This window comes from Pituophis catenifer, unplaced genomic scaffold, assembly GCF_029215685.1.
Source record: "Pituophis catenifer annectens isolate HBS135680 unplaced genomic scaffold, rPitCat1.0.hap2 SCAF_1, whole genome shotgun sequence".
Lineage (NCBI taxonomy): Eukaryota > Metazoa > Chordata > Lepidosauria > Squamata > Colubridae > Pituophis > Pituophis catenifer.
Window position 1 is genome coordinate 288,959,692 of NW_027256881.1, and position 25,050 is coordinate 288,984,741.

The window sequence follows — 25,050 nt, forward strand, 5'->3', positions numbered from 1 at the left end:
AGCACACAAGTCTGCTAGAGAGCTGTTCCCTGAAGATGGACTCCAGCATGAGTCCAAAAGCTTGGAAGACAAAACCTCAGGTCCAGGTGACTGACCCATATTGGATCCTACAGTCACTTATTGTGTCCATGTTTTACACCATATATGTGGCTCTTATGATTCTCACCTGCCTCCAGGGCCAGCTGATCTCTTGCATAAATGCAATGTGATAGATGAAATTTTATTCTTTTCTCTTCATTGGATGTTTTCCTTTGCCAGATCAGGATTAATTAATTATCCTGATCCCAGAAACCTGTTGATCCCAATACAGGTGAGAAGCTCCTTCAAATAATGGTTCATGGAATCCCTATCCTAAATCAAGAATATGTGGCTGTCATACCATGCCCAGTTCACTATAGATGACCTTCTGAATACACAGGGGAAATGCTACTTAGACAAAGTAACACAAGGAATGTGGACAAAAGGAGACTCCCAAAACAATGTAAATGACCTGGAAATATGCATAGTACAACTAATTCTAAACAGGTCTCCATCACTGTCACATTTTCCTAATGCTATCAAAGCTTACATGAAGGGAGAGGGAAGCAACAATTATCATATTTTTCAGACTATAAGACGCACCGGAGTATAAGACGCACCTTAGTTTTTGGGGAGGAAAATAGGAAAAAAAATTCTGCCTACCAGGTATTCATCTGGCTAAATTATTTAATTTAGTTTTAATTGTTTCTAACTTTTGTATTTATGTATTTTATTCTGTGCCTATTCACCGCCCTGAGTCCTTCGGGAGTAGGGCGGTATATAAATTTAATAAAACATAAAACAAACATAAAACATAGTCCTTAGCCTGGTCAGCTTCAGCACATTAGTTCGCTCGTGTTGTGGTCCACCAGCAGCCTGCGGAGCTGGCAACGGAGTCAGACAGTGAGGAGGCTGAGGAAGAACATGGGCCAGTCTTGGAGGCTGGGGAAGGCCCGGATGAGGGATCTTCGTCGGAGACAGAGATGGGGCCAGGGCCATCTGGGAGTAATGTGTGGATTCCGGAGCCTCCAGAGGCTGACAGCAGAGAGGCAGAGGAACAGGAGGAGCCTGTTCCTAGTGCACACATGAGAAGAGCTGCCAGAAGGCAAGAACAGCTAAAGCAAAAAGGACGATTGGGGAGTAAGGCCAAGAATTGATTGGCCCCTCCCATAAGGCTTAAAGGCCAGCAATGGCTTTTGGGCTCTTTGTCGGAAAACAATGCTGATAGATTTGTTTCTTGTCTTGCTGCATTTATTTCTTGTCGGCATCTTCTTCTCCTGAACTTTTGCCAAGAAAAGCCTTTGGCAGATTGCCTAATTAAACCAAGGTTGGTGATAAGGCTGAAGAATTCTGTTATGAAGAATTTGTTTTGAATTAGTTTGGACTACGCTGAGAATGAGTTAATTCTCAGCTGTTCTAATAAAGTCTGTTTGTTTCGAACTGATTGCGTCTGATAATACCTACTTGAGCCTGGGTCACAACAGCTCACTTGTTTTGAGGTTGAGGCTGATTTGGGCTAAAAAAACAGCTTCTAAAGCACAGCTAATCGTCGGAGGGAGCAGCAATTAGAAAAGCAGGCAAAGCACGGAAGATCGCTTAGCTCGCATTGGGGCTGAACAACAGCTTCAAAAGCACAGCTGATCATCGGAGGGAGCTCCAGTGACTAAAGCAGGGAAAGTGCAGAAAGCGTAAGAGAAGGCAATAGCTGTTCCTAATAGCCATTTTGGGCACCACTCGTTGCATTTTCAGCCTCCAAATGTATCGTGTTTTCAGGTGGCGATCAGCGGCGATGTGCTTTGGTGATCCCCGCAGCCTTGAAGGGCTCTCAAATGGAATGTTTGGAGACTGAAAATGAGACGTGCAGAGACCAAAAACACAAGCCATTGTCGGTGGCAATCTCTCCAGCCAGGAAGAGGATGTACGGAGGCTGAAGGGTGGGGACCGGTGGGTGGGCGGGGTTATATTCAGAGTATAAGACGCACCCAAATTTTCAGCCTCTTTTAGGAGGGAAAAAAGTGTGTCTTATACTCCAAAAAATATGGTAATGCAAAAAATTATCTGTTAAAGGGCAGGGCAGTATATCCATGCAATACAGAACACAGACCTAAACTCCAGCAACTTCAACCCAGTATGTTCTCCTAGCTTCAATATAAAATCTGATGCCATCTGAGGCAAATCAGATCAAGGGTCTGAAGAAACTTGTTTGGAAAAGGTAAACTCCCCTTAACTCTTCCAGGCAGATTTCGGTTGAATATACTGTAGCTGTATAGAAGTTAGATGAAGTTAATGCAGCCATCTGCTTCATCAAACTAATGTAAAGGTTATGAGGATAAATGAGTTAGTCTTTCATAATATGGATCAGTCAGAACCATTGGAGGAAAAGTACACATTCTGTAGATTCAGAACCACCATCGCTAGAGCCTTCGTTAATATCAACATGATGGCTGATTTGTAATTAGAATACAATTGAAAGGAGACAAATACATCTATTTTCTAATGGTTTCTTTGTAAAAAGAGTGTTGTTACCGAAAGCTTTTTTTTTTTCATTTGATGTTATAAACCATTTGAACAGTGCTACTAAGTTTATCTGTTTGCCATTAAGTCTTCTATATACTGTATAAACAAGTAATTAGTTACATGTTTTCTCTTATGTATTCCAGAGCCTTTTTATAACTTTTGAAAAATATAAACCAGTACTTCAAAAATGAGAACAGTTAACACAGAATTGGAGTCTAAAAGCTTGAGTAGTTTCCTTCAAAGTAATCCAAGAATTGTTTTGAACTTTCAAAATACAGTGACTACATGGTTAATTTTACCAGAAGTATCCAGGAGACTTTCAATGCAATGTTATCTGGTACATATTTCAAAATACTGACAGTTATTTTATCAGTAATTAGTATTCATATTATGTCTCAAACAATCTGTTCAAGAATGAGGGAAATGAACTGGTTGAACAGCTCTTCCTATCTGATAATTAATGTATGGGGTGGGGGTCGATGTGCATGCAAAATTGAGGTCAAACAGGAAGTTATTTTTAGTTAAATAAAGTAAATTTAACTAGAGCTTTGCCTTGATTACTGGTTTGACTTTGGAGTAAACGTATAAAAAAGAAAATATCGTCCTGCTAAATAATTTCTTTTTTATTTTGTTGCTAATCTTGTCAATATGGCACTTGATAGCTGGCTGGACTCCCTTGTTCAATGGCACGCATTTTTAAATAGCACACATCTTTTTTTTTCCCCCTTACAAAAACCATTTGTTCTTTTAAACAAAAATATTAATTGCATTCTTTTTCTTCCAAATTTTTGGTTATATATAGCACGGCAAAACAGTATTTTAGACATCTTAAACAATTTAAAAATATAGTTGATGAATGTCTGCTAATCTATTTTATATTCTGCATTTCCTCCTCCCCCTCTTCAGCTGCTAATCATAAATTTTGATTGCCAAATAGTTTAACATACTCTTCCAATAGTTACATGTGTGAGTGTTCTGTGAATTGCAGGCAGTTTTATAAGGACAGATTTGAAGTTGCATATGGGTTGCACATGGTTTGATTGTCATGAGTTTTTTTAAAAAACACTTTTTTAAAAAAAATAAACAATGTACTGCAAATAATTTCTCAGAAGGGAATTTATATTAAACTAATCTGTATTAGAATAAAATTGAAAGCATTGATTATAACCACTAAAGTCCTTCTACCAAATAATGTCCATTTTTTTCAGAATGTCTTTATCACGTGGCTTTAAATTTTGACTCTTTTTAATAGTTTTACATCATGATTGCTGCTGGGATTTTTTTTTTAAAAAAAAAGCCTAATGTTCAAAGAATATTTTGTGTGGTTTTTATATTTTTATTTGGATTGTTTTTATTTATGATGTTGTATGACATCACCTTGAACTATAAGAAAGAGCAGAACATAAAGCCCTTCAGAGCTTCAGATTGGATTACCTAAGAAACTGTCTTTTCCCAATAGTTTCTATCCATCTTAAAAACCATGTTCATTTTTTTTTCAGTCCAGCCTTCCTCAATATATTTTCAACATATATATTGAATAAATAAGGAGATACAATCATATTGCATTTCTTAGCAAACTTGATGCTAGTCTGTTATACTACATTCCATCAGGACTGTCACTTTGTGTTCTGTGTGTAGGTTTTCCATGAGGATAATGAGATTTTTTTTGTATTCCCATTTTCCCAATAATATTCTACAGCCTGACATAGTCAATGTAATCAAAGATTTTCTATAATCAGTAAAGCACCCCTTGATCTATTATTATTATTATTATTATTATTATTATTATTATTATTATTATTATTCCTTGGCTTTCACAATTATCCAACATTTATCAGTCATAATGCCTCCTAATCTTCAGCCTCTTCTAAATCACCTTGAACATCTGGGATCTCTTGTTCTATGAACAGTTCTAATCTGCCTTAAATGATCCCCAGCATTAGTATATAAAATTAAATTCCTTCCTGAGATGTTTGTCTTCCTGACTTTGGCTTCTCTTCTTGGCAATTCCCTCTGTTTGTTCTGAAACCAATATGATTTCTTCTGTTTCTACCTCTTTGGCAGTCTTTTTTCATATTCATATTTAACAACTTTTTTCATTCTGCAATTAATTCAGAACATTCTGGTTCTGTATCAAAGTTAGGGCTTCAGAGTGATTATGTTCTTGAAAATAGTGGATATATGCTGATGATCATATTGTAGAAGCTGGTTGGTTTTGTTGTGCTATAACTTGACTGGAACTTGCGCATAAGCAGTCTCCTGCTTCATATCTACTTCCTATGCCATACAATCCAAGTGTTTTCTTGATTACTATTTCCAATTCTGACATCTCAGTCTCTAACTATAAGCAACATATTTACTATAGCGATAGATAGGTAGGTAGGTAGGTAGATAAGTAGGTAGATAGATAGATAGATGGATGATAGATTTATCCTTTTATTATTTTTATAAATAACTCAAGGTGGCAAACAAACCTAAAATTCTTTCCTCCTCCTATTTTTCCCCACAACCACAACCCTGTGAAGTGCGCTACGATGGTAGAAAGTGATTAGTCAAGAGCCACCTCTCTGGCTGTCATGCCTAGGGAAGGACTAGAACTCCCAGGCTCCTGGTTTATAGTCTAATACCTTAATCACTAGATCAAACTGTATGTTAATTGCCTAATATATATTTATACTTGCATGTTATTTTGATTTCAGATTAATTTGACCATAAAACCTGTCAGAATCCTCTTCTTCTGAGTTGAAGCATAAATAGATAACAAGCCTAACTGATATTATTAGTTTGCTATATCCTATTCAACAATGAAAGCCACAGTATTCCTTCTTTTTTTATTTCATGAGTATTAAACAATATGATTTTTGACTGAAAGTGTCCAGTTCTCATCTATTTCACTTTGTTGATGCCTGAGGTATCAATGTGTAGTTGATTCATTTCATTCTTCACTGTGTTGAACTTCCTCAAATTTATGCTACTTACATTCCATGTTCCCACTCTATTTATTTCTTTACATCTTTGGATTTTTCCTTTTCTGTATGTCTACCTTTGGCAACAAGATGTCTCAAAAGCTTTAATCTAACCACACCATAAATACTCAGTACTCCGAAAGATTTTCAGCTCTTTTTCATTAGGATGTTGAATGCTATCTAACCTGATGGTTTCATCATATGATGGCACTAAAGCAACACTCAATTTATCTTATCTATCTATATTTGGTAAAGTTCAGGAGTGATTTACTACTTCCTTCTGCAATGCAGAATGAAATGATGCCTTTGCTGATGTCACTGAAGTGATCATCTTTAACCAACATTTTCCTGTATCTCTGTTGCCCAATATAGATAGCTGTTTGTTTTAATTGGAGACCTGGGAGGACCATCATACCTTGAATGACTGCTGGGAGCGCATATTCTTCACATATACTTTGCCTATCTTGGCTCATGCCTTCTAGGAACACAAACTTCCCCTTTTCCCATGATGACACAGCATAGCAGTACTTGAGGCTGGTAGGAAGGGAATTCCAGATTATCTGGTTTTTAAGTCCAAACAAGGAAGTGAATTCATCTGAAAAGAATTTGATAACCATTAAAGCAAGTAATAAACGGTGTAGTACAAGGTGTTTTTGTGGCTGTAGTCAAAATCCTGGCAGTCAGCCACATTCTGAAACAGAAGCTTCTAGGCAGTCTCTAAGGACAAAGCAACATAAAATGCATTGAAAGAACCAAACCTTGATGTACCCATTGCATAAATGATTGAGGCTAAATCTGTTTATTCTTGAAATTGCTTCATTAGCATGTATGATAAGCTGACAGAAAACATTGATGGCCTATACCTTTATCTTGGGCATTCAAGAACAAAGACAAAATATACTGTAACTCACTTAAACTTTTTAATGTAAAATTAACAAAGTAAGAAAAACATAATGATCTAATAACATTTACTTTAAATAGTAGGTATGTTAATTTATTTCAAACTACTGCTTAATTTTATATCATATTTGTACAATATATCACTGTATGTTACTGGGGGCTTATAAAATCTTGGGAATCATCTCTGCCTTAAATTAAAGTGAATTCTTGTAAATTAGAACATTTAAAGCTTCCCTTCTCTCCTTCCTGGTTGACAGGTTGTAAACAAATTTACTTCAAATATGACACAAGTCTTCATAACGATACCTTGGAAATATTATGACATTATGTTAGTCTACATATTTCTAGATTGGTCTGTTCATTGGCGATTTGTCTGAGAATAGTTATGAATATGTGAATATCTACATTTAACTTTCCAAAACCAAATGTGATACAATGCTATTTTTTTTACAATGTAGCTAAATCTGTGCCAGAAATTATCTTCAGACTGATATATTTTTACTTAAGTTAAAGATGGTAACTTTTAATTAGAAAATATGGAATAATTCCACTCTTTTAAAAACTTACCTCTTTATTATTATTTTTTCTAGGTTGAAGATACTCTGTATTGTGCTGGGCAGATTGCATTAGTGCCCTGTACTATGCAACTTACAAGTGGTGGCATCAAAAAAGAAGCTCTGGTGTCTTTAAACCATGTTGAAAGAGTCCTGAAAGCCATGAACTTGAAGGCTGAACTCCATCACGTACTCATGGCAAATTGTTACGTAACAGACAGCAAGTACATTTCTGTTGCTGAAGCTGTATGGCAGAGGAAATTAAAAGAACTTATAAAAGTATGTATAATATATTTTTTTTCCTGCTTTCAAAGCAACAGTTTAGAAAATGCATTTATCCATGACTTGAAGTAAAATCAAAACGTTCTCAATGTATTTTTCTGACGTTCAAAAAGACTGATAGAATAAGGTTTGATTGAGCTATTATATTTGGGCTCTTCTGTTTCTATGGAGTTCTGAAACATTAAACTGCCTAACAGAATATTATGTTCATCAGCAAGTTTCTCTGAATTCCATAAAGCAAAAGCTTAAAGAAGCCTGAAAAAGCAACCAATTCCATGTGGATATTTTTAAAAGAGGATTTAGAGTCTGAATCTAATGTACATATATGCTTTTTCTTTAGCATATTGCAAGAGAGTAGTTTTCACTACATTTCTGCACTTAACTTTCACAGAGATGATCTGTGGGGTTTGTCTTTTATGGAGGAATTTTTATTTTATTCACAATCAATAATGCTTACAATTATTATAAAGAACACTCTATATGCCATCTTGAACATTCGTAAAAGAATTGTGGGGTATAAATCCAATAAATAAAACTTAGATGATAATTAGTAAAATTAAATATATACATAACACCTGTTGGAAGGAGCTACTTGATCAACAAATTTTCCTGAATCACTTGGGTAATTAAAGTTGATCAAAATATTTTGAAATTGAACCATTTTGAATTTGAAACATCCTTTTTCTCAGTCAAAGGAGCTGTCTCTAGGAGTCTCTGGAGGCTGGGGACAGAAAAAAAACGTCATTTCCTGTCCAACCAGAAGTTGGGAAACGGGCTGTTTCGGGCCTCTGGAGGGTCTCCAAGGGGGTGGGGAAGGCTGTTTTCACCCTCCCCAGATTCATAGAGCCAAGTGAGAAAGAAAAACGGGCTTTCCCCACCCACCTCCAGGCCCTCCGGGTGCAGGGAACAGTCTGTTTCCCTACTTCTGGTGGGCCCAGAAGGCCCAAAAATCAGCTGGCGGAGCTGAGCTCGCGTGCCCACTGATATGGCTACGTGTGTCATAGGTTCGCCATCATGGTTCTATTCTATTCCTCATCTGATTTGGGGTTGTTTTTTCTGCCACTAAAGACCTATGATAATGTTGATATCATGCAGGAGGATCTCCTACCCCAGTATAGAAGCAGTATAGAAAGGAGAAGAGAAATGTAGAAATTTTGGAGTAACCAGCATTGCTTTTATTCTTTGGAAAAGATTGGGGATTCTGTTTTAATAATGATCAATAACAACCACATTTACTGAGAAGAGAATCACTTCTAAAGGGTGACTTATCTGATCATTGCAGAATATAAAAGTGAAGAGAAAATTCTACCCATTTACTTTGCCAAAACAAGACTGCTTCTACATTAGTTGCTTTTCGTTAATACAAATATAAAAGTCATTGATATATATCAACTCACTGAGGAAGGAAAATTCAGGGGCTTTGGTTGTTGCTAACACACATCAGGTCCAAATTGTATAGTCTAGAGATGTACAATATAGTGCCAGCATCACTTAGCTCAGACTAATTGTCTACTCATCTGAGAATGAATAGAGAGAGCCTGTGGAGTGAAATAGAGGTAAATTCACAGTCTGATGTGTTGCACCATTGATGCGAACAAAATACAGGATACAAATATAACAGTCTTGCTTTTTATTGGCTTTAAGTTTAAGGCTTAGCACCATTTCTTCTATATATATGAAAGGGCATGGAAGCTCCTTTCAAATAATGAAATCATCAATTTATCTTGTAGTGGACTTTTAGATGTTACTGAACTACAATTATCACCCCGCTCAGGACAGCAGTAGTGAAGAATGCTTGAAGAACCATAGGATTCTCCTCTTTGTTCTAATGATAAGTTTGTTGTATCAGTTGAAGTATAGATGTGAAGAACAATGTATTTACCAATCACCTCTGTTAAAAAGCCAGTTTCCAGTGTTCCCCTTCTGACATACTGAATATGACCAAGCATAACAATATAGGGAGTTGGATAAATTTTGAAGATGCAGTCTATCTCCTTTTCAACTGAATAAATATGACTCGTCTTTCCCTAACAATTTTGTTCGTGAACCCCATTTTCCCATTTTCCCTAACTCTAAGAAGAAAATACCATGGCTGTACTCTTTCTCTGGATCCCTTTCAATGTTGGGCAGTTATTTTTTATCAACTTCTCATCTCTCCCAAACAAAAATTGGAGAGAGGAGGTAAAATGATAAAAATGTTAAACAGCTAGTTAGATCTCTTGCACCTTTTTGTGACAGATAATGGTGGGGAAGGATTAGAGAGAAAAAGATCAGAAAAAGAAAGAAAGGTGATGGGATGATGGTGGGTGGATGGAATGCTTAAGGACAGGGGTCAGCAACCCACGGCTCTGGAGCCTCATGTGGCTCTTTCATCCCTCTGCTGCAGCTCCCTGTTGCCGGTCGGCTCCACAAATTGATAGGGCTTTCAGTTAGGACAGGTAGAGGAAAAAGGATGCTGTGCTAGGAGGAGACTCTATGGTGGGGAAACCGGACTTCCGGCCGGCAAAGGATGCCACGTTGAGAGGACACTCTATGGTGGAGGAACCGGACTTCTGGTCGGCTCTAGAAATGAAGGGGGGGGCCTCCAGTTAGGAACTTTGTGGCTCTTTGAGTGTTTAAAGTTGCCAACCCCTGCTTAAGGAGGAGGAAAGAACCATAATCAAATGGAAAACAGGATAGAACTATCTCTTTGTGTTACTGAGCTCTGCCACGATAGCTTTTCCACTCTAGTTTGTGGATATGACACTAGTGCCTTTCTGTCAAAAATATACTTTTTAAGAAAAAAATGACATAAAAACAAAAACAGGTTGATGCTGACTATATTTGCTGTAAGTAAAATTCATGAACCATACATCCTTTAGTATAAGCTTGTTGACCTCTTGTTAAGGTCAAGGGTTCCAAGATCAGGGTTCCAAGTAACATCCCCAATGAAAGAAGACTCCAAGACTAGAAGTTCCAAAGATCCTGAAGATCCAAAGTAAAAGATGGCTTCCAGGACTGACAGCATCCTGTGAGATAATCTACAATGTTGGGAAATACATCTAAACCCTTAAATATCTTCAAAGTAAGTTGGCAGATATGGTGGTCTGTTTTTGTTTTTAAAATGTCTGCTCTTTTGCTTGAATCTGATACATGCATTGCTTAACTGGCCAGCCCAAACTGCATCTGTAAGCATTTAGAGTGATCTGCCTAATAATACAGGCAGCTCTAATAGTGGTCTACTTTGTATCAGAGTTCATGGCACTATGTATACAAACACAATACTGGATCTTATCTCACTAATCTCACAATGGAATAACCAGTGGAGTAATTCCTTTTGGTCTCAAGTTCAGTCGTTTATAATTCTTGTGCCCAACTAAGAATATAAACCAGCTTTCCTAAAGCTGGACACCTGCCAAGCCCCTGAGGTGCACAGCATGATTCACCTGAATTTTCTTTAATGAATTTTAATGTTAAGAATTGGGGGTTAGAGTACAGAATTTCAAGAACTGAGAGAGGAACCTTCCAGCATTCCTTTATTAGTGACTTCATTGAGGCCGTATCTCCTAGAATGTTTGGCTTCCCCCCCCCCCCCGAATATTTATATGACATTTATTTATTTATTTATTTATTTATTTATTTATTTATTTATGAGATTTATTTATTTATTTATGAGATTTATATGCCGCCCTATCTCCAGCCGGACTCAGGGCGGCTCACAATAGTTAAGAAACATCTAATAAAAATTAAATCCAAATCTCATAATTTAACAGTTAAAAGTACAAGACATACTAAGAGTTGTTTGCCTGTAGTAGATCTCTCATCTGCTGATGCTTGTATTTAGAGTCACTGTACCCTATGACTATCATTAAGTGTTGTATCTTATGATTCTTGATGAATGTATCTTTTCTTTTATGTACACTGAGAGCATATGCACCAAGACAAATTCTTGGCCAATTAAAATTTCTATTCTATTCTATTCTAGAGTTATTTCTCATTAAATCTTAGCCTAATGAGAATATCTTTCTGATATGTGGTACTCAGCCGTAGAATTCTGTATTATTTACAACTGATTCTGAGAGCTGAACTCCATACATCTGATTGGATGCTCAAGCTGCAGAAGTCTGGAATAGAACATTGATATGTTTTTGTAAGAGATCATTCCAACCACATCCAAGACTTAACAAATTTCCCATTCATACTTTCTTCTTGTTTCCTTGGCTCTCTCCATTTTTAAAATAGTCTTCAAGCTAGTCAAGGTCTAAGCAAGAGTTCTGATTCAATGCCCCTTGAATTTGAATTCGTACCAAATTCAGTTGAACTGTATTGTATCCTGTGTATAATACAGGGATTCTTAAATATAGTTTAACCTTTGAAAGAGAATATTTGTAGCTTAGGGTTGAACTGTGGGATCCTTAGTGTTCTGAGCCTGGTAGTTTTCGTACAGACGTTTCATTAGCAAGCTAAGTATCTTCATTAGTACTAGAAGGGAGTAGGGTTTGTGTTTTTTTATATACTAGTGGTTTCCCTTGTCAGTGTTGGGAGTGTTCTTGGTGGTTCCTTGATTAGACTAATGTTTACTGTTTGTTTTATCTGCATTGATTGGGGTATTGTTTACTTGATTGTTGGTCTACTATTAGTCTTAGTGTTAATCTCTGCTGATATGAGTGTTGAATGCTGGTGAGGAGGTGTTTTGATTTTTTTTGTTTTCTTTTTGATTTAATAATTATCTTTTTTTTGAGTGAAATGTAAATGTTGTTTGTTGTTATGCACCTGTGGATGGCCTATTTGTTTCAGTGCAAAGTCTCCAGGTTTTTCTGGCATTTTTGTGCTTGGCTTGATGTTCACAGTTTTCTACCTGAAACTATGATTGAATCTATCCATGTGTTATGAAATTAAGGAGTTTTCATCAGGTCTTCTGACTGCTAGTTGGTATTCATGGATGTGCTGGGCTAGTCTTCTGTCTATTTGTCCTACATAGTTTTACAGTCCTGTTACAGTCCTTTCAGCATACGTTTAGATGACTCCTGTTATTCTTTTTCTTCTTCTAGGGCTGCTGAGTCTTTTGGTTTACTTAATATTTTTTGGAAGGCTTTAGTTGTGTGCCACAGTGATGCCATGTGGTCTGTTGTTGGTTTCTGACCACCCGCCTCCATCGCTACCAGATCGGGTGATCCGGTCCGAACCGGGAGCATTTCACCCCTGATATGTATGTGTGTGTCTATATATATTTATATCTGTTGATTGGGAATATTATCCCATTTTAAATATTCTGATCTGAAGCATTAAGAGATCAGATAAAGTATTTAGAGGGTATATTTTGAAGTAGTAGAAATAACCAATGACAAAAATAAAAGAGATTACTCATGGAAAATCCATTTTGGAATTCTATAGTTTTGTCAGATCTGCCACATCAGCTTATTGAAAAGTTATGAAAGTGAATTGATTTTACCTTTTAAAGTGGCTTGAAAGAGAATATTCAGTCTGTCAAAACAGCACAGTAATGACATAATTTTCTTCTTGTGCCTTGAAAACTTCATTCCCCAGGGGTTAATATTAAATAACCATTTTGCATTCTTATGAGGCAACTATAATGTAAATACTTGATAAAGGTTACACCTAGATGGTTGAGCGCTATACATTTTTGAATTATTTGATTGGAGACCACAATGGAATATGAAGATACTGTTGTGCTTTTTAAAAACAATAAAAATTGTCTGGAATCCACCACCACCCCTCCAAAATTATAATTGGGCATTGATTAACGTGCTTGAGCAACACCTAGAAGACCATGGGCTTTGGTCCTCCAAAGTCACCTAAAAGGTGACTTTAGGCCAGTCTTTCTCAGCCCAATCCATCTCATATTGTGATTCTAGTGAGGAAAGTAGGAAAATGGATAATTAACTATGTCAGCTTGAAGTGGTATATGGATTAAATAAATGCCAGAAAATTGGTAGTTATTGTATATAGCTTCATTTTTACTCTGGACATTCTCATTTCTTTGTCCTTTAGAGTGATTTCTGGCATACTACCCAGAGGCTCTTTTGTTAAAGCATGTTATGCCCCTACACAGTAAAATATATAGGATTTTAGTATCATGGTTTTTCTAACCATTATAGGCCTGGTTGTTATTTACCTCTAGGTCTGCATATAAACAAAGAATTATATAAACAAAGACTTTCCTGATGGTACAATACAGTGTAAAGATAATCTACAATGTAAGAACTGTAACTGTCACTATGTAGGGCAGACAGAAAGAAGACTAGCAGAACATACTGTATCTCTGAACATTAACTAGCGGTCAGAAGACACAATGAAACTCCTTAATCTCACAACACATGGACAGTTTCAGCCATAGTTTCAATCAACAAACCTGTGAGCATTCTACACTAAGCTAAATCGAAAAACACTAGGGAATTTCTAGGAATTTGTCATTCAGACAAATCAGTTAACAATAGACACATAGAGATAAACCATATTTACACACCATTCTAAAGTGACAATAAAAAGGCTAAAATGGAAACAAAAAGACCAGAACACATTCTCTACAGCAATTGGGATTAACATCAGACAAAAAAGAAGAAAACAATACCCTAAGCAAGGAACTACCAAGGAGCACACCCTCACCAACATTGGCAATGCAGGCTGTTGTATATAAACAGGAAGCAAATCCCAAATACACTAGCACTGATGATGTTACTTAGTTGGGTAATGAAACATCTGCAAGCAAACAATCAAGTTCAAATACATCAAGAACTCCACAGTTCAAGTCTAAACTACATATATTCCAGGAGCGGGTTTCAAAACCTGTCACTACCGGTTCGCTCAGTGCGCAACGTTTCTGTGCATGCACAGAAGTGTCCGGGCAGGTGGGAAGAGCCTCCTGCCACCACCGCTACCGGTTCACCTGATCCAATTGCAACCACCACTGATATATTCTCTTCTCTTAGTCGCAACTCAATAGAAAAGTGCAGGCACAGAGATTTATTTAGCCATTTAAATTCAGCCCATTTTAAGTTGAAAAGATTCTTGAAACATACAGCATCATTGGGATCAAGACAATGCTTATAGGCCACACTGAGTCCTTAGCTGTCCCCATAACTCCCTATCGTTGTCTCCAACTCCCAGGAAACCACCGTCTTGTCTTCCCTTGCAAACTGCTATAAAAAAGCCTGAATCCCAAGATGCTGTCATTTTTATAAGAATAGTATTGGGAGATTTAGTTTAGCTTAATTTAATTTTGTATTTCAACCTTTAGCGCTCTGAGCATGCTGATGCTTTCCTCTTCTTCCCGAAGTCCTGTTTTGGCTCTACTTTTATAGCACTTGTCTAATGAATGCACTTTTGTCAGAAATGAACTATTGCACAGCCTTTAAAGAAGGAAATAGTTTCACTTCAACTACTAAATCAATAAGTAGAAACAAAGAATGCATTTGCTGAATATTTGCTAAGGGGAGATAGGACATTCTTGTGAAACACATCTGAAATTCCCATCAATTTATACTGTATGTTATTGCCAAGAAAACTTCCCCAACCTATCCCAACTATTAAGCAGACAAACTACTATATGGAAAAACAAAAAGGAAAAGATCCTCCCCAAATATCTGTTCAAAAATATTGAGGGGGACAATATCTGCTTACAATATAAATGTTCAATGTATTTTTAAATGTTTAATGCCTATTACTTCTAAATGACATGCATTCTGATCCTAAAACAGTTAAAATGTTGGCACATTGACTTTTGTAGAATTTACTTCCGAGTAATTGAACTTAAATCAGAGAAGCAAAGTAGTCTTTTTATTTAATCCTTTATAAATTTTTCTTTTTCTTTTCTTTTCTTTTTTTTGGGGGGGGTGGGCGGGGGGTGTTGGTGGATGCATTTGCTATACTTTTACTTTGGCTTCATTCAGATGTGGATGCAAAAAGTGAGTTGAATATGAACTAGTCCTATTTTAATGCTGCTTTCAACTTTCACACAGCACAGTATGTGCCAGCCACTGACCCAGCAACATGCCTGCCAGCTCAGCAGTGAATAATCACTTTACTTTGTGTTTTTCTTCTTCATCTATGAAGCAGAATAAATGCTTTTGGCTAGTATAAGGCATGCTTATAGCATTCTGTTGGATCTCTGTGAGAAATCTTCTCATGTGCGTGGATTTATACATAAACCTGGCATATAGCACATCTCTTTAAAAGTGGTCTGCTTTAGTTCATGGGGCTAATTCACTGGTAAATAGATGTAGGATTATCTATTTAGGGATATTATAGACCTCCAATATGCCATGATGTTCAGATAGCTTAATTATGCTATAGATGAGCCGTTTGTTGTTCATTTAACAAGAATTTATACTGAAGTGTATAGAGCTTAGATTGGGATAGTTAGTCATCAGGTCATGAAAATTTCTGTTTATACTAAAACTGAACAATTAAATGTGGGCTTGCAATAGAAGCCAACATGTAATTGTTGGAGATTGACATGGGAAACTGTTGAGCCTATTAGCTCTTTCAGTAGTCTTTGATACCGTGGGGTGTTGATCACAACCACAGGATCAGGCAGGCATTCTTGGCTCTCCTGGTTAAATCTTCCTTCTTTCCACCAAGGAAACTGGTGATGAGGAGAAGCTGATGTAATCTCCCAAGGCTTTTCTCTCTGCAGAATTCAAGAAGCTATGCCAGGATACTTTTTTTCCATTGAACCTAATGTTATCTGCTCCTAATTATAGGAGGGTTTTTGTTTTTTTTATGCAAAGGCTTTTTCCTATCTTTCCCTACTGAAGTTGTAGAAGGAGAAGCAAATCATGGTTTCTGTGGCATGTTGACTTCAAATTTATTCTAGCTTAATTTTCTTTCTCTACAGTTTGGTATTTTGTTATTTTTTAAAAAAAATATCTTATTTATATGGTCACCTATTCTCATATAAGTAACGCTGGGTGTTAATCTTAGTTAATTTAATTATTTAATTAATAATTTAATTGAAATGTGGCTGTTAAAAAATGTGTGTCTGTCTGTCTTCCTTCCTTCCTTCCTTCCTTCCTTCCTTCCTTCCTTCCTTCCTTCCTTCCTTCCTTCCTTCCTTTCTTTCTTTCTTTCTTTCTTTCTTTCTTTCTTTCTTTCTTTCACATTACTTTATGGAGACATAGGCTTTGAAAAACTATTGAAGATTGTGAAGTGTGAATACCCCTGTCTCCCCAATCTGAATAGATCAATATAAGGTTTGCTTTGTTTTCCAAGTTCCACATATTCAACAGATACAAAGTATAGATTAATGCCACTTTGAGGATTGTTTGTTTGTCACAACATAAACACATCTTAAAAAGAGGGGGAAAACCCCTTATGTTACATGGTCTATTTTATCCTACAGTAGCATTCCAATTAGCACATGTTAATTACATTTTTGGTTTCCATCAGAAGCCTACAATTGTAGTATAAAAATTATTAAAGAAAGCCAACTTTCAGCTTTTTAGATGAATTCAGAGGTGAAAGAAGCGTTCAAAGATACTCTTAACACATTTCTGCTCTGAATCTCAATGTAACTCACAAAGTACACTTACAAAATAGTAGATTCTACAACTTATTTATTATTTGAGAATGCCTTCATAGCTACATTTTATCATTTAAATTTTTTTTTCTACCCCTAAATCCTCTTAACTCTGCTTATCTACCTCTCCTTCCAAAAGGGCTTATTTTTGACATCCCAGAAAATAAAAAATTTAGAGAACATATTCTGTGTGACAGATTTGATTTGCATCCATTTTATTTTGCTATCGGTTTAAGATTTTGTTCCTTAAACAGTTATTTTTACTTTCTCATTGTAATAGATATATTGAATTATTTATGTTTGAAAAGTACCTCAAGGAATCTTAACTTCAATCATTATTTTTATCTTGTCATAGGAACTTATCGTTTGGCAAGGAAAATGACCTTTCAATATTGAATTATTTTCTAATCAATTTCATATTTTGCTATCTTATTTTTAGCTGGCACATAATACCTGCCTTTACATTTACCTCTGCAGGATATATTTTAAACATTATTATTAGAAAGAAAGAAGTAGGAACTCCAACAGAAATCTCAGTATAATAGGGCAGTGCAGAGGATACAATTGCTTTAACAGCAGCTTGCATTATATTCAAGATCTAACACACAGTTTGATAGAAAGTTCCTGCTGGGGAAGAAAAGTGGGGAAGCTGGCAAGAATTTTACCACATCTGCTACCTGCTGCTAATAAACTGTAACCTATTTCATTTTTATTATGCTTACTCTTTAGGTTATTTGGCTTTCAAAATAATCTCTCTGGCTTTTAGTATGTGTAAAATGTATTACGATATGGTTGTTTAAATATGAAGAACTTTTCAAGTGAGATTGTAGCCCTTAATGGGTAAGATGGCATCTCATGCGTGTTTTCATGCATTAGTGTTACAAAAAGGGTGAAAATAATCAGGGCTGTTTGGGGAAGACAGGATGATGAAAATAAAGATGACAGCTACAGAATCAAATTTCTGTCTCTTTTTACATGTGTTTTGCATGGAACATGAGTAAAAACAACCTGGTTGGGCTTTCATTGTACCACCATGTTGGATTATTCAACTCCCTTCCTACTATAATATTTTATATTATTAAATATTAAATATATTATATTAAACCACAATGCAGTTATTTCTATGATAGAACTTTGGAGACCAAAACGTGCCCTACTTTAATTAGTGACCATTTATTAATTACATGATACCTAGATTCTACCATTTTTTATGAAAATAATCCACAGGAAGAATTAAATCTATATTCTGTTGTAGTTTTGACTGTTAAACCAGATTGTCCAAAGTCACTATGTATTCCTTAAAGTGTCCCTTAAAATATGAAATATCTCTTGAATATAATCTAGCAGGTGACCAAAATAAATTGAGATTAAGTTGCATCTCGATTAACCATGTATGTATGCATGTGTTTTACACATGCATACATACATTGTATTAAGTGTAATTGTATTACATACCATTAAGTGTTTTACCGAGACACCTGGTCTACTCCAACATGTGGGAGAGAGCATTCTGCTCTCTTTTGCCTTTCAGCTCCAACCCAGGAGCCCTCAAGCAGTTGCATCCACAACAAACCATTTTTATACCAAATATATTTTACTGATTTCTTTATCAGTAAAATATATTTGAGATATATATATATATATATCTATATCGTAATCTTTCCCCTGGCTCAAGCTGATGAAGGGAGGAGAACTTGTGGCTCAGAAGGTTAATTCAACTGCCTAACATGCAGGAAGCCCAAGTTCGAATCCGAGTAAGGGTATGGCTAGCTGATGAAAGCTAAAAATCTTGAAATAGATCTATACTATTCTCCTATAGTCGGGCACGGCAGTCAGGATGGGTGGAGACTTGGTTGAGCTTCCATTGGACCGGGTCTGCAGAAAGAAAGGGAAGTCCCTCCTCCTGACTGTGCCTGTCAGTTTTTCGACTCGGTCGAGTCCGGACCAGTCGTATCTAGGATAGCTCCTTAAAAAAAAAAAAAAAAAAAAAAAAAAAAGAATAATTCTGATAAATAAAGGTTTTCATCCTCTTTGGGCTCCCTGCCTGCAATCAGCCCAGCGAGAGGCTTAGCTCCGCTGAGGACTGCATAAAGATTCAATTGCCGGCTGGCAATTGCAGCGGCCATGCGCACGAGTTCGCTCCGTCGCGTTTTGGCCTTAATTGCATCGGAAGGCTGCAGGGACACCAGGAAGAGGACGATCAATCGCCCAGCGGCGTTTTTCTTGGGCGCGACGTGACTCCCGCGCCCTTCAAGTGCTGTAAGCCGGCTGGCTAGCACTTTAAAAAATCGGCCTGCCTCGGAGCGACTAATTGAGGCCCAGGGAAAGCGCGGCCTTACGCATCCATCGGCCGGCGGCTTATTAGCGCGAAGGAGATTCCGCGCTCCTGGGGGGGCTTCGACCGGCTGGCTAGCACCCCCCAAGGCCTTCTCTGCTCGGTCTTCAGCTCCTTACTGTGAGTACGTTCCTGGCAGGTTTTTTTGTGGGCCTGTTTATTGTTGGAGATTGGGCAGCCATTTTACGACCCTATTATAGCCCTTCAAGATGGCGGACGCCAGGGCTCATGTAAAAAAGAGCAAAGGGAAGCGCCCTCAGTCATCAGGGGATCCAGAGGAGGGTACTTCTACTGGTACCCAGGCTAAGAGGCCTAGGATCCAGGCTCCTAAGCAGGCCCCAATGTCCAGGGAGGAGAAGAGGAGACATAATGCAATGGAGAAGGCCTGCAATAAGGCAGCCTCTTCTTTGAGGGCACAGCCTGGGCCTTCTACTTTATCATCCGATGTTAACACTCAAGTAACTGCCTCGGTTACAATGGGAGATCTTCCACAGACTCCTCTGGTACCAGACCTCTCCCCTGATATATCAGTCACAGATGATCCTTTAGCTCCTGTGCCAGAAGCTGTATTTCCTTCAGGGGACACTGGGGAATCTACTCCTCAAACAGTTTCAAATCCAGATCCTAATTTCCAGTCTTCTGGAGACCACAATAACCAGGCCTCGCAGGGCCAGAAACTTGATGTCACTCCTGCCTTAGCCCAGTTGATTGCTAATTCCATCAGACAGGGAATTGCCCAAGGACTTCAAGAGAGAGCTTCCTCTAAAGTCTCAGAGTATTTGAGCCGCCACACCCCTTCGGTCTGCTCGCAACCGTTACAGGCAGCTTCTCAGGCCCCAACGAGAGCAGTTTCCCCTTCCAGGGACAGCCAAGGCTCCCTTTCAGGTGAAGAAGAACAGGCCATTATTGAACAGGATTTATCCGAGGATGAGGGCTTGGAACCGGACCAACCTCCCTTTGTTGGCTTGTTTCGCCCTCAGATGTTCCGCTCTTTGTTATACAAGGCCCAAACCACCACTGGTCTGGGTCTCCCAGAAACTAAAGACCAACCTCAACCAGGTACATCGGCTACTTCCTCTTCCTTATTTGAGGTTCCTGCAATTCAAACCGAAATTGTGCCAGCCCCAAAATTATTTACAGATGTGTTACAGAGACAATGGAAAAATCCCAGTACAGGTCCAATTCCTAACAGCCTTGATAAGCGTTTATATAATTTGGCGTCGGAGTATGCTTCTCTCTTGCAGATACCCTCGGTGGATGCACCAGTAGCAGCTCTTTCATCGCCTTCACCTTCTTCAGGCCCAGCAGAGGAATCCCTACGACCGGAAGAAAGAAAGGCAGAGCGAACACTTATCAAAGGTCACCAAGCAGCGGCCTGGTCTGTCCAAGCGGCTTCGGCGGCATCTTTTTTTAATCGAGCATCAATCCTCTGGCTGAAGCAGCTGCAAGGTCGTATACCCTCTTCTGATGTGAGAACACATCAAGATATTAACAAAATTCTAGCAGCGGTAGAATTTTCAGCGGACGCCACCTTGAACGCGGCTAGATTTTCCGCAAAGGCCATTGGCTCCACAGTGACTTCTCGAAGGCTGTTGTGGTTAAAGTATTGGCAGGCTGACGTGCGTAACAAGTGGCGTCTTGCATCATCACCTTATGCCGGTGACAAGCTTTTTGGTCCTTCACTTGAACCTCTTTTAATTGAGACCAGGGACCACCGAAAGATCTTGCCAGCCATGTCCCGCAGGGCAGAAGGTCGTTCGTCTGGCTCCTTTCGTCGTTTCGAGGTTCCGATTCCGGCTATTTCCAGCAGAGGCCTCAGCGTCCTTTCCAACAGCGGGGGACTTTCCATCAGGACAATCAGGTCAGACAGGGTCCTAGATATCGCCCCAGAAGACCCCAAAGGGGTGGTAGAGGCCGTCCCTTCCGAAGGTCTCGCTAGAGGTCTACTTCCGACCCATCTTGGAGGCCGTCTGGCTCTCTTCTCCCGGGCTTGGGAGAATACCATTACTGATGAGTGGGTTAGGAATACCATCAAATTCGGCCTCTCCCTTGAGTTTTCATCCACCCCTCCTAGTAAATTTATCCGTTGTCCAATCTCCCTTAACAGAGTTAAACGGGCTCAGGTGGAAGCGGCTATCCGTCACTTGTTGACTATAAGGGCCATCCAACCTGTTCCCCCGGCCGAATATGGCCAAGGGTTTTACTCTCGACTTTTTCTAGTACAAAAGCCCTCGGGAGATTGGCGCCCCATCCTTGATTTGAAATCCTTGAACCGACACATAACATATCGTCGGTTCAAGATGCATTCCTTACAGACAATTTTACTTTGTATTCGGGAAGGAGATTTTCTATCTTCCGTGGACTTAACTGAAGCCTACCTTCACGTTCCCATCCTTCCCAATCACCGTAAATTCCTCCGCTTTTGTTATAACAACAAACATTATCAATACCGTGCCCTTCCCTTTGGTTTGTCTTCAGCCCCCAGAGCCTTCACTAAGATAATGGCTTCCCTCATGGGATATGTGGCCACCCTCCCAATTAGAGTGTCCTTTTATTTGGATGATGTTCTAATTTGTCTCGTTCTCGGCACCAGGCCCAGTCAGACCTAGCTACTACCCTCCAGGTCCTCCAGAACCACGGGTTCTCGGTTAACTGGTCTAAGAGCCATTTAACCCCTTCTACTAGGATCTGTCACCTAGGGGCAGTTATTGATACCTTGTCCTCGGAGGTCTTCCTTTCACCAGACCGAGTTGACAGCCTTAGGGGTTTAGCGAGCCGAATTCAGGGTAGGGGGGCCTCTTCCATCCTCTCCCTCTCTCGCCTTCTGGGCAAAATGGTATCCACCTTCGGGATAGTCCCGTGGGCTCGTTTACACTGCCGGGACTTACAATGGCTACTACTGCCCTTTCAACGTTCACATAGGGACAACTCAACCACGAGACTGATTTTACCTCTTCCGGTTCTACGGTCTCTCTCCTGGTGGACGTCGGAGGCTTTGTTAAAAGGGACCAAGTTCCAAGAACCTCAACGGCTACTTATCACGACGGATGCCAGTTTGTCGGGGTGGGGCGCCCACCTGGGTCCCCACCTGGCCCAGGGCCAATGGTCAGAGAACGAGCAGAAGATGAATATCAATGTGCTAGAACTGCGGGCTATCTTCCTCGCCTTAAAAGCCTTCAGGGCACACGTCCTTCACCGGGATGTCCTAATTCGTACCGACAATGTAACAGCCAAAGCGCATGTGAACCGCCTCGGGGGTACGCGCTCCAGGGCTCTGATGCGGGAAGCTCGACGGTTGGGCCTATGGGCGGAAGTCCACCTAACATCGGTGCAGGCAACTCACATCTCCGGAATTCAGAACCAAATGGCCGACTCCCTCAGTCGGGCTCCGATAGACAACGCAGAGTGGTCCATTTCGCCTCAGCTATTTCGGGAGATAGTTCACCGCTTCGGACGACCAACCGTGGATCTGTTCGCCAGCGCATCCAATCACCAGCTTCCTCGCTTCTTTACCAGGTTTCCCAGCCCCAGGGCGGAGGCGGTGGACGCTCTACGGTGCCCGTGGCCAGCCAACCAACTTCTATATGCATTTCCCCCAATCAACCTCTTGCCCAAGGTAATACGGAAATTACTGCAAGAACAGGCAGATCTAATTCTCATCGCTCCCTCCTGGAACCGACGACCTTGGTTCGCAGATCTCGTATCATTGTCAGTTCAACCACCTTGGCGGATACCGGACAATCAGGTGACGCTTATCCAGGGCCAGCTGCAACACCCAGATCCTCTCTGGTTCCAACTCACCGCCTGGCGGTTGAGAGGAATTTGATGGCCAAGCTCCCCTTATCTGAGGGAGCCATCTCGACAATCCAGGCAGCACGCCGGGCATCGACTACTCGCATTTATGAATCCACCTGGCGAGCCTTCTCGTCGTGGTGTAAACGGCACCGTCACTCCCCTACGTCGGCCTCCGTGCTTCTGGTCATTGAGTTCCTTCAGGACGGATTTGTCTCCGGCCTTTCACCAAACACTCTTCGACGCCAGGTGGCGGCCCTTTCCACTGTGTTGTCTGGCTCCTCTACGGATCCGTTATCCAGGGATCCTCTAATTCGACAGTTTTTAAGAGGCGCGACTAACATCCGGCCTCCCGCAGTCCATAGGTACCCCACGTGGGATTTACCTAAAGTCCTACAGGCCCTCACTGGGCCACCCTTTGAGCCTCTATGAGACATTTCCTTGAAGCACCTTTCTTTCAAGGTGGCCTTCCTAGTGGCAGTGACCTCGGCCCGTCGAATTTCAGAGATGGCGGCCCTTTCGATCCGGAAAGAGCTATGCATTTTTCACCAAGACAGGGTAGTCCTCAGACTGGACCCTTCCTTCATCCCGAAGGTTAATTCAATTTTCCACCGGTCCCAAGAAGTGGTCCTTCCGAATTTCTGCCCAAATCCTCGCCATCACCTCGAAAGACGATGGCATACCCTGGACGTTCGCCGAGCGGTCAAGATATATATCGCCCGCACTGCTTCTTTCCGGCGTTCAGATGCGCTCTTCGTATCATTCTTACCTTCTTCCCTGGGATCTAAAATCACCTCTTCCACCTTAGGTCGATGGATCAGGGCGTGTATTTCCTCAGCATATGAGGCTTCTGCCCTTCCGTCTCCACGCAACATAACAGCTCATTCCACACGAAGTGCGGCCACATCAGCGGCATGGTCCACCCGAGCCACCATCGATGAGATTTGTCGGGCAGCCACCTGGGCTTCGCCTTCTCCGTTCGTCCGTCATTATCGCCTGGACAAGTTTGCTTCGGCAGACGCGGCCTTTGGGCGGAGAGTTCTCCAGGGTGTCCATGCATCCTCCTGAGTGCGGTACCGGCCTTCTCCCGCCCGACTGAACACCTCGCTTTGGTATGTCCCATCCTGACTGCCGTGCCCGACTATAGGAGAATGGGCGTTGGTACCTACCTGATACGCCTCTTCTCTGACTGTCGGGCACGGCAGTCAGCCCCTCCCTGTGTGTGGGAAGTCCGGTCCCTGCACGACTTCACTTGGAAGGGGGCGGGGTTGGTATCTAATGTTGTTTGTTTTCAAATCCTAGACACGACTATCTGCACAAGCTCCCTCGTCTCAAAACTGACAGGCACAGTCAGGAGGAGGGACTTCCCTTTCTTTCTGCAGACCCGGTCCAATGGAAGCTCAACCAAGTCTCCACCCATCCTGACTGCCGTGCCCGACAGTCAGAGAAGAGGCGTATCAGGTAGGTACCAACGCCCAGTCTCCCTTTATTTCTTTATCAGCAAAATATAAATTTGGTATACAGTGATTTGTCGTGAATGCGACTACTTGAGGGCTCCTGGATTGGAGTTGAAAGGCGAAAGGGAGCAGAATGGTCCCTCCCACATGTTGGGGTAGACCAGGTCTAAAATGGCAACTAAATTAAAATATAATGCAACTCAAGCAATCCACATCTAAAGTCTCAGAAAAGAGTTTCCTTTGTAAAGGCGTACAGGGTACTGGAGGAGAGATTCCAAAGTCAGGGACCACCACTGGGAAGGGATTCTCAGTTAGGGACCCTTCAGTAAGCCCTCCCTGTTAGAGCATATGGGATGGCCAAATGCCCTAGATAACAAGCAGTCTCACAATAACCCAATCTTATGCCTTATAGGGCTTTATAAGTGATAATCAGTATCTTGCATTGTACCCAGAAGATTATTTTTGTTTGTTTGTTTGTTTGTTTGTTTGTTTGTTTGTTTGTTTGTTTGTTTGTTTGTTAAATTTGTATACCGCCCTTCTCCCGAAGGACTCAGGGCGGTGAACAGCCAAAATTAAAATACATACAAATATAAAAATTAAAATAAGTTAAAACAGAATTAAATCAAATAGGCTTCCCAATTTAAAAACCTTTTACCCATAAAATAACCCATTAAAATTTTAAGCCAGCCGGCTTGCTCAAATAAGTAAGTCT

General features: G+C 40.1%; 1 protein-coding gene across 1 annotated transcript in view; it reads left to right on the forward strand.

The window, feature by feature from the left end:
* DPH6 (diphthamine biosynthesis 6) overlaps positions 1 to 25,050 on the forward strand; it is a 229,309-nt gene that overhangs the window by 146,853 nt on the left and 57,406 nt on the right. Inside the window, exon 13 of the mRNA XM_070931353.1 lies at positions 6,992 to 7,234. Coding sequence (XP_070787454.1) covers positions 6,992 to 7,234 — 243 coding nt within the window. The remainder of the gene's footprint in view (positions 1 to 6,991; positions 7,235 to 25,050) is intronic.